General features: G+C 44.6%; 1 protein-coding gene across 1 annotated transcript in view; it reads right to left on the bottom strand.

Annotated features, from left to right (window-relative positions):
• The window catches only part of TM2D1 (TM2 domain containing 1), a 48,373-nt gene that overhangs the window by 18,820 nt on the left and 14,513 nt on the right, over window positions 1-15,040 (bottom strand). The window contains exons 3-4 of the mRNA XM_036757686.1: window positions 9,067-9,175; window positions 2,277-2,368 (exon numbers count right to left, since the gene is read on the bottom strand). Of these exons, the coding sequence (XP_036613581.1) occupies window positions 2,277-2,368; window positions 9,067-9,175 (201 nt within the window). The remainder of the gene's footprint in view (window positions 1-2,276; window positions 2,369-9,066; window positions 9,176-15,040) is intronic.

Below are 15,040 nucleotides of genomic sequence, written 5' to 3'. Positions count from 1 at the left end.
TAGTCCTGAGCGTTCAACAGCAAAGCAGATGGTAATAAGGCCTCTTCTTTAGTGACATTTCCACTGATAAAATCCTATCTGTTTCTGATGGTGAGTCATGTGACAGGGTCCAGAACTTGCTTCTCTGGGTCTCCAGGAGCTGTGACTGCAGCTCCTGCTGTGCGGGTGAGGATGGGGGCAGGGGGGGTCCTGACCTGCCTGGTACAAGCCACCTCCTGTCTTTCCCTTAGCAAGGCTGACCTGCTCGCCTTGTGGGTGACAGCTGTGGGGACGGCTGACTTCTTCTCCACAGGAGTTCTTCCCTGAATAATGGCTATAAGGGCTAGGCTGGAAGAAGGACCATTGGAATGGGGGGAGCTGCCGCACCCAGGACTCTTTTTCTAGGCCCATTGATGGAAGGCGGTCAGCAGCTGTTTGCTGATGGTCATGGAGAAGGTAGGCCCCCTTCTCCACAATGATGGCTTCCAGGGCTGGTTTGGCAGCAGGTCTAATGGTCTGGGGGCACTGCTATTCCCAAGGCTCCAGTGGGGTCTATGAGGAGATGGGAGTAGTCTGACTCACCTCTCTCCCATCTCCCCCTCAGGACACTCCACTATTTGTTGTACTCACAGGATCAAAAATTTCAGCCTGAAAGGCCCTTGGGGGCCATCTGGTCCAATCCCTTACTTTTCTAGATGAGGAGACAGGATCAGAGGGGTGTGGTCTCTTGCCTGTGTCCTTCCTCGGTACCAAGGTGCCTCTAGTACTGAAATCATTGCTTTCTTTTTTTAAGATACAGCCACCACCGCAATTCAGGCTCTACTGACTTAATGCAATGGCCAAGTCAAGTCTTTCCCCACTTCAATCTAGCCCCCACAGATATTCCAAGTCTGACCAAGTCACTCCGCCCCCTCCAGAAGCTACAATGGCTCCCTGCTGCCCCCAAGATAACATGTCAGCTCCATATCCTGAGCTGGACATCCTGTGCACTCGACAGCCCCTCCTTTCTCTCTATTCAGCATTCCATTTTCTCTCTCCTCACCTCCATGCCCAGAATGCCCTCACCTCTGCCTCACAAAACTCTGCACTTCTTTTGAGACATAGCTCAAGCACCTTCTCTATGAAATCTTTCCTGATCCCCCAAGGGCTTGTGCCCTCCCCCCCAACTACCTCACATTTAATGTCTTGCACTTCTTTTATGTTTATTCTGTGTAGACTGACCCTTTATGAGGTGATGAGAGGCAGCATGGCTTAGTGGTTAGAGAAGTGGCCTCAGAGCCAGGAAGACCTGGTTTCAAGCTGCCTCTAACCCACAACAGCTGTGTGACCCCAGCAAAGTCACAACCTCTCAGTGCTTTGGGCAAATCACTGAAACTCTAGCTTTGTAAGCTAGAACCCAGATGGAAAGAGTTAACTCCCTCAGAAATCTTTAAGACAGAGAAGAAAACTGAATCCATGGGAGCTGATGAAATCACGGAGACAGAGTTTGTCCTAGCCCTGCCTGGATACGATCCAATAAAGGAGGCTGAGAAAGAGCAGTCAGACAGGTGAGAGGTGAACCACGGAACAGGAAATCCTGCGGAGAAGAGAATCTCAAGGAAAAGAGAGGGATCGACAGGGTCAAAGACTACACAGAGGCCAAGAGAATAAGGGCTGAGAAGAGGCCCTCAGATCTGGCAATCAAGAGCTCGGGGGTAACTGTGGAGAGCACGGTCTGAGAAGAACGAGGTCAGGAGCCAGACTGCTAAGAGAGAGGAGCGTGTCTCCTACAGTTCCACTTATTCCCCTGAAACCAGCCTGGCTCCGAGGGTCAGAAATCCCAGGATTCCAGGAGCCAGAGCTGGGGACTCCAAAACGGCCAGAGGGCAGGGACTGCTGGGCTGTCCACTCCCACAGAGAGTTCCACAGATGCCACAGGCAGCAGCCCCTTGAGCTCCACACCCATGGCAGACGGAGGAAGGGAGGGGACAACAGCAGTGGCCATCTGGTGCAATGCCTGTCTCTAAGTCAGCATTTCTAAGCAGAAAGCTTCCTGTGTTCCCCCTATCCCTAAAAGTGTTCTACGAAAGTGAAAACCCGGCTCTGCGAGCAAACAGACGTGCTCCGCAGACGCGCAGAAGCAGGATGGCCATGCAAAGGCAGGTTCTGTTCTTGCTACAGATGTCTCACCACCCGATCCAAAGCAGCATATGGAGCACTGAGCATTTAGAAGAATCGAGAGATCGTCTACAAGAAAATATCTACATACAGAGAACATACGTTTCAAATCGATGCATTCCTTGAGGGGGCATACTCACCTAAAGCAGGGTATCCCAGGTAAAACCTGTCTGCTCCTAACCAGCCAAGAAATAGTGAGAGAGCAACTGCCACCCGGTAGGAATAGCCATTTCTGCAGGAAAACAAAACCCAAGATTCAAAGACTAATACTTCCAAGAAGTAAATGGCATTTTAAAATCATATTGTTAAATACTATAATTAAATGGTCTGTGAGTCAAAATAAACTGGGTTCTAGTTAAATAAAAGTATTTTAACTACTTGGCCCATTTCTAAAAGCAGATTCTTACTTGTAAGCTAGAAATACATGCTTTTAAATGCTACTCAGCCAAAGTAGAACATAGTACACCATGCATAGGTCATTAATAAAAAAAAAATTACAGTGAAATTTAGTGATAGCTATAATTTAGTTATATATATAGTTATCATTTGATAATAATTAACAATGGCGGTAAAGATAAAATCCCAATGCAATATGTGGTTGAAAAGGCTTTGGCATAACAGGTCTCCTTTTGTTTGTGGAGAGCCCGTGCCAACCACTAGATTCCCTCCTCTCATTCCCAATCCCTGCCATATTCTTCCCATCTCACAGCAGATGACTCACTCAAGTTTCCTTCTGCCACTTTCCAAGGCTCCCTCGATTAATCTCCTTTTGCCCTCTTGTTTCCTCAACCTATGTCTGGTATCTAGGTCTTTCCTACTTCTTACAGGGCCTTGCTCCAGCAGCTGTCCCTCCTTTCCCCTTCATCTTCAACTTCTCTCTCTTGATGGTGCCTCCATCACCCTACAACTGTGCTCAGAGCATCCCAAAGTTTTAAAAACAAAAAGAATGACTCTTCCCTTGATCTTTCTATTCCATCTGACTTCTATCTCATCTGTCTCTTCCCTTTCCCTGATAAACTTGAAGTCTGACCTATATCCAATGTTTCCACTCTCCTAAACCCCTTACAATAAAGCTCTGACCCTCCATCTCGGCCATATTGAAACTGTGCTCTCCACTAACATCAAGAAATCAATGGCCTTTTTCCAGTGTCCACCTTCCTTCATCTTTCTCCAGTATTTGACGCTCAACTGACAGTGCCCCATCTATGTGTACACATCCTTTAGTTACTTATTTGTGAACAAATTGAATGCTCCAAGGGATGTAATATTCCTGAGGTCAAGGACCAGAATCTCACTTTTGTTTCTGTATCTCTAATACCCAGTACCCCATACTGTGACATATAGCAGACTCTTCAGAAAAACTTAGCGAATACTCTACTACGATGGTATCTGAGACACCACACACTCCTATTCTCTTTCTACTTCACTAACTGCATTTCCCCCCTGTTCCTTTACGGGAATGTACCCCCAAGATTCTCTCCTTGTCCCTTTCCTTCTCTCCCTTAAATTAACCACAGCCACACTTCTGATCTTTCTTTCCAAACCTGCTCTCTTCCGACTCCACAGTCTGTGGAATCTATCAAGGATTGGTGGTGATTACAAAGTCTTTTTTTTTTGTTTGTTTGATTACGAAGTCTTAAGCAAGAAACAAGATCACAGAGGCCCAGGTTGTGTTTTCCCCACTGTTGCCCACTGAAAGCAAGGGATGCAGAAGAGAATAAGTAATTTGGGAAGTGGCCAGTTAGCTGAAAAGGTGGGGTCTGAGAACTTGATATGGATTTTCTGAACCACAGATCCAGAATTCTCAGCCAGAATGGAGCACAAGAAACAAAGGATGATCAGAATGTTATTTCCTAAGGGTCTGGCAAATTTAATCAACAGGACTTTAAAATGAAAAAGACTGGGGGAGGGAGGTGACTGCCTATGTCTATCCACAAAGAAGGAAGAAAGCAGCTGGGACACCCACAAATTCACGGAAGAAAAAAATCCAAAAAAGGAGCCAGTAGTAAAACTCAGAATCCTTGGAGTCTATATACAAATGTCCAAAGTATAGGCAAGGGGCAGCTAGGTGGCGCAGTGAATAGAGCACTGGCCCTGAAGTCAGGAGGACCTGAGTTCAAATCCGGCCTCAGACATTTGACACACTTACTAGCTGGGTGACCTTGGGCAAGTCACTTAACCCCAATTGCCCTGCCTTCTCTCCAAAAAAACCCAAACTGAACCCCAAAGTATAGACAATAAGCAAGAGGAAATAGAAGTCTGAATGCAATGGGATAATTTTGACCTTATAGGTTTCACTGGGGCACTCCTCTTCCTGAGTTCAAATCCAGCCTCAGACACTTACTAGCTGTGTGATCCTGGGCAAGTTGCTTAACCCCGTTTGCCTCAGTTTCCTCATCTGTAAAATAAGCTGGAGAAGGAAATGGCAAACTACTCCAGTGTCTTTGCCAAGAAAACCATCAATGGGGTCACAGAGAGTCAGACATCACTGAGAAACTACTTAACATTTTTTGGTTACAAGTCCAGTTCCAACTTGAACAAGGATCCTCTCTCTGATACGCCCAGTCCAGCCGGCGTCTAGCCTTTTCTTGAAGATCTCTATTAAGAGGGCAGCTTGTTCACAAGTTTTATTGCAATGTGGTCAATTCTATGGGAGCGTGGAGCTTTATCTCAAAACCACTGAGAGCAATTTTTATACAGAAGTTGCCATTCTGACTATAGTATTCAGGGTATCTTTACTTGACTCCAAGGATAATCTTTAACACCTATTCTTGTCACTGTGGGGCAGAGAAAGGAAACCATGGTTGGAGAGTATCAGGCTCTGGGTTAGAATCCTGGCTCGGGATCATACTGGCCGCAGGATTTTCAGTGAGTCACCTAAACCCTATGGGCCCCAGTTTTCTTATCAATAAAATAAGCTAGATGAGGTGGCCTCAAAGGCCTCTTTCAGCTCTGAATGCAGGATTCTGGGCAACTAGGTGGTGTAGCCGAGAGAAGTTCTAATCCGACCTTAAACACTTTCTAGTTGTGACCCTGGGCAAGTCACTTAAATGCTGTCCGCCTTAGTTTTCTCATCTGTAAAATGGGGATAATAACAGTCCCATTTCACAGGGCTGTCATAAAGATTAAATGAGGTCACACATGCAAACCTTAAAACACAATCTAAGTGTCAGCTATTATTGTTTTATTATCCTTTGAAATAAACAATTAATCCCCTTGTGCTGTCAGGGTAAGTACCAACATGAGGATTAGAAAAAGGGAACTGGAGTCCAAGAGGATGAAGAATGACCAATCAGAATAAACTAGCAGGAAGCTAAGAGTCTTTTACAGCACGGGAGAAAAACTGACTCTAAAAATGCAGACTCATCTCCAACAGGAGGAGGGGAAAGGCAGCAGCATGAGGGCCGCAGCAGGACTATGGGGGACCGCATAAAGCGGGAAGGTCTACATGAAACTGGGAGTCTGGTGGGTCCTTGTAATATCAATTAAGTTGGGGCTTTTTTACTGTTTTAGAATGTTGGATTAATTAAGCCTTACTAAGTGCAAAGCCCCAGGCCGAAACCCCTATCTACTAGGTGCTAAGCCTATGTGGGCGTGAAGCCCTCAGTGGCCTAAGGGGAGTCGCTAAGACCAGAACCAATAATAGGAGCCTGAGTTCTGGTGGCTCAGATGACTTTTGATGACAGCTAAAGAGTGTATAAAAAGAGAGAACAGAGCTATTTGCTTGAGGCTCTCACTCCTGGAGGAGCAGGGACTCTGGGCAGCTGCTTTAAGAGCCTCCTGTCTGAACTCAGATGTTGATGGTTTCTTGGTAACTATGAATTGTATTTGGTCTGTTTATAACATGCATGTTTGTAATTTGCTTGTATTGGCTCTGAAGTTCAGGTTGCTGGCTTTTCTTCCTGAACTAAGTGAATGATATTTGTATGCTGGATTGAAATAAGATCGTTAACCCCTTAACATTACTTTCCTTAGTAAAGCAGAACAAAAGAATCTGTGCTGGCAGCGTTCTTGTTGCTGGGCCTGTATTCGTTTTTCACCCGCACAACAGCTGCTAGCCGAATTGCTGCAACAGTCCTTGGGCTCTCCTAAAGACTAAGGAAGGAGCCTGGGAGAAGGAAGAGAGTGGGGCCACACAAGCTCTCTGTTCTACAAAGGGAGGCAGCCCCACCCTGGGTCATGCCAGGTCTGACAAGGGCCAGGGAAACGCCCCCTGGAGGCACCTACTGTGACAGTGCCCTGCCCCCAGAAGGACAGCAAAGTAACAGGCACAGCCTCACCAGATCTTTGTCCTGTTCACATCCTAAGAGCTGGTAGCGCACCAAGCCTCCTCTGTGTCTGTCCTTTCTCTCCTTAAAATGTCATCTCAGTGGCTTCAGGACAGGGTTCAAACTTCTTGAGGCTTCTGTCATTTCTGTGATTAGCCATCCTTCCTACCCCTAGGACCACTGAACATGGAGGAGGAGGAGCCCTTGCAGCCAGGTAAGGAATGCTATATGACAACACACAACACGTGAGAGCTCCAAGTTCCAAAGCATTTTCCCCATGACAGCCACAATCTTACAGAATGAGGGGCAGAAGCTGGGACCACCTAGTCCAGTCCCTAAGTACTCGAGAACCACACAACACAGCCAAAGGCTGCCTCCAATGACGACACTACACCATGTTCAGAGGCAGTTTATTCCACTTTTTACAGCTCCACGCCCCACCATCTATGCAATGGAAGGGTGGCCTCACCTCTGCACAGTAAGAAAATGGAGGCACAGAGAAGTCATGTAATGATGGGGGAGGGGAATCGGGACTGGGAGCCTGAGCACCTGGGCTCACCTGCCAGTTCTGCTGCTCCCTGCTACCTCTACGACCTGGAAGGAGCCGTCGCAACTCCGGGCCTCACTTTTCCCTCTGTGTCAAAGGAAAGGGGTGGAATAGATGACCCCAGAAGTCCCTTGATGATCTCATGGCCTCACCAAAGAAGATGCAGTTAAAAAGTGAATCCAAACTGGATGAGGAAATCCCCAAAACAGGTGAGTCCTCAGTGGAGGTCCTCCATGTAGGCTGGATGACCAATAACTGGGATGTGTGGTAGAGAGGACTATTTTGAGGGTATGGCTGGTTCTATAAGTCCTTCCAAGCCTGAGATTCTGTGTGTGTGTGTGTGTGTGTGTGTGTAAGCCATGTATAGAACAAAAGCTCATGTTTCCTGATAATAAGACCAATATCTTTCTCATTATGTCATGCTAGACATTTCCTCATGACACCTTGGGTCTGATTTTCAGGGTAGTAACTTAATTAAAGTCAACCAGAAAAGAGGATGAAGGCCTTGTTTTTTGCAGATGGGGAGAGGGGAGGATCCTGCAGGTGTGCTACAGAGCTGACTTCAGCTCCTGACTTAGACTGTGAAGCTAGGAAGGCCACCAGGTGAATGAAAGCATCTATTACCCAGTATCTGTTACTGACAAGAGAAAAGCCAAGTTGAATCCAATATGAAACGTCATTAACATGCTTTTGTTCTGAGGAACACAAGGTGCTGGGTCCTTGAACCAGAGCCTTATGAGGCTGCCATGCCGGGGGTGGGCCTAGATACATACTCTCCATCACTCACACTTACTTTAGGAAATTTTTTCCATGGAAAAGTGTCCAAAATGCCCATCAATTGGGGAATGGCTGAACAAGATGTGGTTTATGAATATAATGGAATACTATTGTACTGTAAGAAATGATGAGCAATGGGGCAGCTAGGTGGTGCAGGGAGTAGAGTACCAACCCTGGAGTCAGGAGGACCTGAGTTCAAATCCGGCCTCAGACACTTGATACATTTACTAGCTGTGTGACCTTGGGCAAGTCACTTAATCCCAATTGCCCTGCCCCCACCCCCACCCCCCAAAAAAGAAACAAGAAATGATGAGCAAGTGGACTTCAGAAAAACTGGAAAGACTTATATGAACTAATGCTGAGTGAAACGAGCAGGACCAGGAAAACACTGTACGTACTAACAGCCACAATGTGTGATGACTAACTGTGAGAGACTTAGCTCTTCTCAGCAATGCAAGGATCAAAGACAAACGATGGAAAATGCCATTCACATCCAGAGAAAGAACTATGGAGCCTGAATGCAGATCGAAGCACACTACTTACTTTTTTGTTGTTTTTTTCTTTCTCGTGGTTTCTCTCATTCATTCTAATTCTTCTTTACAACATGACTAATGTGAAAATATGTTTAATAAGAATGTATATGTAGAGCCTCTATCAGATTGCAGGCCATCTTGGGAAGATGGGAGAGGAGGGAGGCAGAGAGAATCTAAAACTCAAAAGCTTATGGAAGTAGATGTTGAAAACTAAAATTAAATAAATTATGTTTCTAAAAAAAGTGTCCAAAGGAACTAAACATTCAGCAGTGAACTTAATGAGCAAAGAATCACTAAACTGACCATTTCCACTTTTAAACTGGATTTTCTCTTTGGTTCATTCAAACAATTTATAAAAGGACAGTTGGCATTTCAATCACTGAAGTTATTTTGTACAAAGTAGTCTGGTAAAGTCCCTCAGTGCAATGTGAAGAGTAAGCATTAGAAGAAGACTCCAAAGAACTGAGTTCAAATCCTGGTTCTGCCCACATGACCGTGGCCAGGTCCCTTCCCCCACTGGGCCTCACTTCCCTCATCTGTAAAATGAGAGGGTCCATTCCAGTGCTCAATCTAGGATTCCATGACCTTAGGTCACCTTCTCTCCTTGACCCTGGGGTTTCCCCTGTGAAGATGAGGGGTTTGGACCAAGTGACTTCTAAGTGAACTTCCAGTGCTAAATTTGCGATCCGAAGTCCCAACAGTTCTACATTTCTACCCTAAATTAATTCATCTTCTCCATGCAATCAAGATGTATTTATTAGTCAAGTAATTTTGAAATGAAAACTCAGGTAAACGTTTTACTTACACATTACGGCAAGGTATGGCCTTGAAAAAACCAACTTCACTTCCAGTAAAATGGGTTTCATTGCCGCTAAAATCCTTACAAGTTATGTTGGGTGCTGGGTAACATGATGCTGAAGGAAGAAAAAGCCAAGAAATAATTATCTTTTCTACAACAAACAGGCTTTGTAATGACACAACAATCTTATTAAGTCTGGAGAAGAGCAAGTACTTCCCCCAAACAAGTGAAAATGTTCTTTCTGCAGACCACCAGGCATATGATGATAGTTTAGTTATGAAATGGACATTCAAAGGTATTCAAATTAGCAAACATTTATCTAGTACTTACTGTGTGCAAGGCACTATGCTACCAAAATGAGGATAAGGAGTCCCCTGAAGTGGTCCCATACACTTGGATTCACACTATTTGAAATTACAATTATATAAAATATGGTCAATGGTTCCAGCCCAGTGGAAATACATGATGCAACCCTTAGTGGGATTCATTACTCGATCTAATCTGGACCTCAGACCTTGCTGTATCCCCTCCTTTAAGAAGTTACCATTCTACCAGGACAGAGGTTCTTAACCTGGGGTCTATGTATTTGGCAGGGGAAAAGTTACATCTTCATTTCACTCTAACTGGATTCCTTTGTAATCCTCCATATTTTATCTAATGCATTTAAAAATAGGATTCTGAGAAGGGGGCCATCGGGTTCAGGTGACCCAAACAAGGCTAAGAATCTCTGTATTAGGACACAATATAAACACAAATAAGTAAATATGCAGCCATTTGAGGTGGGAGGAGGCATTAACAAATGGAAGGACTTAAACATGTCTTGTATTGATCTGATGGTAGCTAGGTGCATCCCCACTCAGAAATCATATTGCTAGAATGAGATATTTTTGAAAGGACAAAAATATCAACAAGACCATTTATTAAGCTCCTACTTCACATATACTGGGTCTACACTGAATATAAGCCAGCCTTCAACAAGTCATGTGGTGGGGGGGGAAGAATAGGGGCCCACAGGGATGCCAATATGTCACAGTGACATCCAAGCCTATGCAAGTTTAGTCATTAACACAACTCTTTGTCCCTTTTCCTGTCACTCTCCTACTGTCACCATAAGAACAGACGAAAAGTCACACAGGACTGTGGCATATTCTGTCTCTTTCTTTGCCAGCTCACTGGTGATAAGCCTCTCCCTGCTCAAAGGCTGGTCTTAGAAAGCAAACAGCATATTGGGATCATAGAATCACAGAAGGGACCTCAGAGGCCAGCAAGTCCAACCTTGTTTCACAGACAAAGGGATGTACAAGGGACTTGCTGAAGGTCACAGAACCAGAGATCTAGAGCTGAAAGAACCCTTGGAGACCACTTATTCCAATCCCCTCACTTTAGAGAAGGAAACTAAAGCTCTCTGAGATTTGCCCAAGGTCAAAGAAACGTAACAGAACTGAGATCCCAGCCCTGATCAGTCTGGGGCTCATTCTACTGCACCACACTCTCCCTGTACTGTTGGGATCAATCCTCGACAACATGATGAGCCTGGCGGGCTCAAAAGTAATAAGGACTGCTTCCATGCTTTGATACCATTTATTAAGCACCTACTATGTACCAGGCACTGAGCCAGGCACTAGAGATACAAAGACAAAGACAAAACAGTCCATGTTCTCTAGGTACTTAATTCTATACCAGGAAGGGGCATCAGAGGAGGATGCTACGTTTTTACCTAAACACAGTTTAAGTCTCATATTTTCAGACCCTATAAGAAGAGTTTTTGGGGGGAAAATTATTCCCACCTACATGAAATACTTTTTATAAATGTTCTTAATTTACCTACTTCACCACTTCAATATTTCAAGAATCAATAAACAAATATGGGTTTTCACCTTAATCGTGCTGTTCATGATATTCTAGAGTCTGGGGACCACCCTTCATCATTCCAATATTTTTACTGTTGTCATACAGCAACGCCTTCCCCCACCCCACCCCTTTTCCCCAATTTCTTTGACCATTTTTGGGGGGTGTTTTAACAACCCAGCTAGCAGCTTCAGTGGGGGCGTAAGATCCCTCCCCCACAGCCGGGACCCAGGAGGCTGCCGGGAAAGCACAGGTTCTGGAGCTAACACCTCCCCTCAGCCAGCCCCATGACTCATCACACAGGAAGTTGTCTGCTTCCTGGAATGCTCTTTGGGCTTCCTGCCCCGGAAGAGCAAGCCACAGTGTCCAGAGGCTCAATGAGGTAAGCTGAGTCATTCAAAGAAAACAAAGGCCATTCTGGTTACAGGAGGTTATCTAGCTCTCACATTATGTAATGGCAAGGGAAAGGAAGGAAAGCCCCCCAATACACAGTGGCCCTCTCACAGGGGATTGACAGGAGACGAATGACAGAAGGAGCAACCACTTATGGTTTGCCACTGAAGGGAATACCACGGAGAAAAGATCACAGACCCACTAGGCTGGTAAAGTCTCCAGGTCTATTACACCATTCTTGGGGTGGAGCAATTTGAAACGTACCTTATGCTGCAATGATCAACCTTGGCCCCAGAGAAGAGATAAGGAAGTGGACCTCCATCCCTCCTTTGCAGAGGTGGAAGACTACGGATGGGGAATACTATCTGTAGTGTCAGAATGTGCTGAGAGTTTCCCTGAACTGCTTCTTTACTCTTTTTTTGTATGGCTTACAAGGTAGAAGACCAGATTTCACAAAGGAAAGTGACCAGCGCTTGTTCTAAAGGCGCTCACAACCTAAAGCGGACGACAACCCACAAATAACTACATGTATATACAAGTCATAGACAGGAGAAACTGGAAATAATCATCCTAAAAATGTAATTACTTTTCTCCAAAAGCATCCACTCGTCGGCATCCACACACAGCCATTGCCACACCACTCAATACAAACACTCAAATGGCGTTAGGATCCAGTCTATCCTGAAGAACAGAAATTCATTCTCTGTTTCCAACACAAAATTCCACCATATTTATGAGTTGGGAGGAGGGATGGCTCTAGCCTGTGATTCACAGGCAATTCCTACTAAGGAAACCTCTCACAATGCAGAATCAGCTGCTCTATGACTTTTGGACTCAGAGGTGGGGGTGGCGGGGAAGACTCAGGGGGGAAGTAACTAATGGTCATACTGTGTCAGAGGCCGGTTCTCTACCTACAGCCAAGCTGCCTATACCTTCTAAGATCCATCAATTAGCAGAAGAGCCCATACGTTGACAATTTTAGATTTTATTTCAATCAATCTATTTGTCAAGTTCCTGCTTTCTGCTCTGTGTGCTTTTCTGATTAGAAAGTAGTTGACAAAGCCCTGCCCTCTAGGAACTTGGGAGCTCTGGAAAGGTAAGATAGACACAGCAAGTGAGATGCTAGACTGGCTGATGATACGGGGTCAAGGTAAAACCGTGTCACAACAGATACCCAGGAGACTTTCTACTCTGAGTGTGCCAAAGTACAAGAGTAGCAAGATGGTTAAAAAGTGCACAGCAGAGAACAAAAGAAAACACAAGGAAGCAAAGAAAAGATGGACAATTCTCAACACAAGGTATATTATTTATCATACAGGCTTTCTTGAAATGAAAATTTATTGTCACATATTTTGAATCCTCTCCTATGTTCTGCTATGCATATAACATGATTTTTTTTCTTTCTTACTTTATATTTCAGTTTCAACATTTAAGTTTATATGTTTTTATTTCTTTCCTCTATTTTGTATTTGTGTTTTGGTAAAATAAAATAAAAATGGTATAAATTTTAAAAAAATTTTTTAAAAAAGAGTTGCAAGATGGGTGATGGTCAGTAGCTAGCAACAGTAAAGCAGGGAACACCCAGATCAATAAGAACACCGATTCATTTGACTACCGACTGAACTGCCAAGTCCCATTTCAAGGATTTCATCCAAATCAATCCAACAAGATTTACATTCCTGGGGACGCAGAGATAGAATAGACCAAATAGACCCTGTCTTCAAGGAATTCACATTCCTCTGGGGGAGCAGGTGGGAAGGAGACACCACATACACAAGTCAATACAGAAACTACACAAAGGAACATCAGAAGGGCTCAGAGAAGGCTGATAACTGGGAAGAACAGGCAGAGGTAGGCAGGAGGAGGTGACAGCACCAGAGCTGGGGAGAAGTTAGGGAGATGTGGAGGGCTAGGAGGGAATTCCATTCAACCTTCAATTATTAAGTGCTAACTAAGCAAGCAACTCTTCTAGGCCCTAAAAATCCAAAATTAAAGTATCTGCCTTCAAGGAGCTTATATTCTGCTAGAGAGAAGCAACACATACACCAATAAGTCAAGACAAAAGATGCGTAATGTAAAGACAAAAGCCAGTGAAAGAGTGAGTGAGAAATCAGTGCTGACTGGGGAAATTAGGAGCCAGAGAGAAGTTGGAGGAAGGATGCATCCAAAGGAAGATTTGAAGAAAGGAAGAGTTTCTGTTAAAAGTCAAGAGAATGATGACAGCAGATGGGTGAGAGGGAAGATGAGCCAGGTGTGATCGGGGGGTTCACTGGCAGGTGCTGGATGGCGGGGGGACAGTAAGAGAAGCCAGGGTTCAAATCCTGGCTCTGCTCTTGACCCCTCTGTGCCTCTGGACATTATTAGCTCACATTTCTAGGCCTCTATAAAACAAGAGGAGTGGCCTAGAGGAGGTTTACTGTCTCTTCTAGCTCTAAGATTCCTAACTGCGAGAAGTTCTTTCTTAATTATAGTAACCAATCCAGCGGAGCCTGCAAAAAGTAGATACAGGTGAAATAGAAGTTCAACTGGTTCTGGTAGAACATCTTGACTCTACAGCAGGCCTAGCCCAGGGCAACCCCCACTCAATTATCACAGAAGCTACTATTGCTTGTTTCTTTAAAAAATAAAAATAAAAGTACTAAGCCAAAGAAATATTGATCTTTATGGAGGCATTAATAGAAATAGAAAACAGAAAAAAAAATTAATAGGAAAAAGACTTGGGCTCTAGCTACATAACCATATAAGTCTAAGTTTTTCAAAAGAGTCAAGAAAATACATGTACTTTTAAAGAGGGTTTGCAAAAAGATGTCCCTGTCAGACCAGGCCTCTTATTTGGGTTCAAGCACAACCCCTACCTGATGTGTGGCAAAGTCATCTGACTTCTCAGAGACTCAGATCTCTCATCTGTAAAATATGTGGGATGAGATCTGCTGAGTGACTGGTATGTCAAATTTAACTGAATTTAAGGAATATTTATGTTCTCCATGTTATTGATTCATTCACATGCTTAGACCTGGACTGACTGCTTCAGAGGCCAAATGCTGCACTAATTCAAGAAACAAGGAGGGAACCAATCCATATGGGAGCTCCTTCCAAAAGCCTGCACCCAGGGCAGCTGGATGGACAGTTTGGGGGAGTAGCTATGTTCGAAAAATCGGCTCTGAGCCAACTAACTGATGAACTTCCTCAAACCGTGCTGGCTGGGGCTCAAACCATAGATACCATCAGGCCACAGGCTCAGGCCTAAAGACTCTCCTCTCCCATCTGGCAGGCCTGGACCAAGGCTACACTCCCCCAGCACAGGCCAGGGTACATCCACCCCTCCAAAGACAAGGCCAACTTTGCAGCTGCCCAGAAACAGATACAGGCAAGTGTCTCAGCACCATTTCCCCAACAGCACGTGCTGACATCATGTCTGTGTCACACTTTGATAATTCTCACATCACTTCAAACCTTTTCAACATTATTATATCTGTTATCTGTGACCAGACATCTTTGATGTTACTATTTTAATTGTTTCGGGGTACCACTGATCATGCCCGTACAAGCTGGTGAACTTAGTTGGTAAATGGTGTGTGCATTTTGACTGCTTCACTGACAGGCAATCCCCACCTCCCTCTCTCTCTCTAGGCCTCCCAATTCCCTGAGACACAAAAACTTTGAAATCAGGCTAATTAGCAATCCTACAACAACCTCAAAGTGTTTAAGTGAAAGAATCCACTGATGTGGCAAACTTCAC

The sequence above is a fragment of the Trichosurus vulpecula genome, chromosome 4 (assembly GCF_011100635.1).
Source record: "Trichosurus vulpecula isolate mTriVul1 chromosome 4, mTriVul1.pri, whole genome shotgun sequence".
Taxonomy (NCBI): Eukaryota; Metazoa; Chordata; class Mammalia; order Diprotodontia; family Phalangeridae; genus Trichosurus; species Trichosurus vulpecula.
This window is presented reverse-complemented; position numbering and strand designations above follow the sequence as displayed.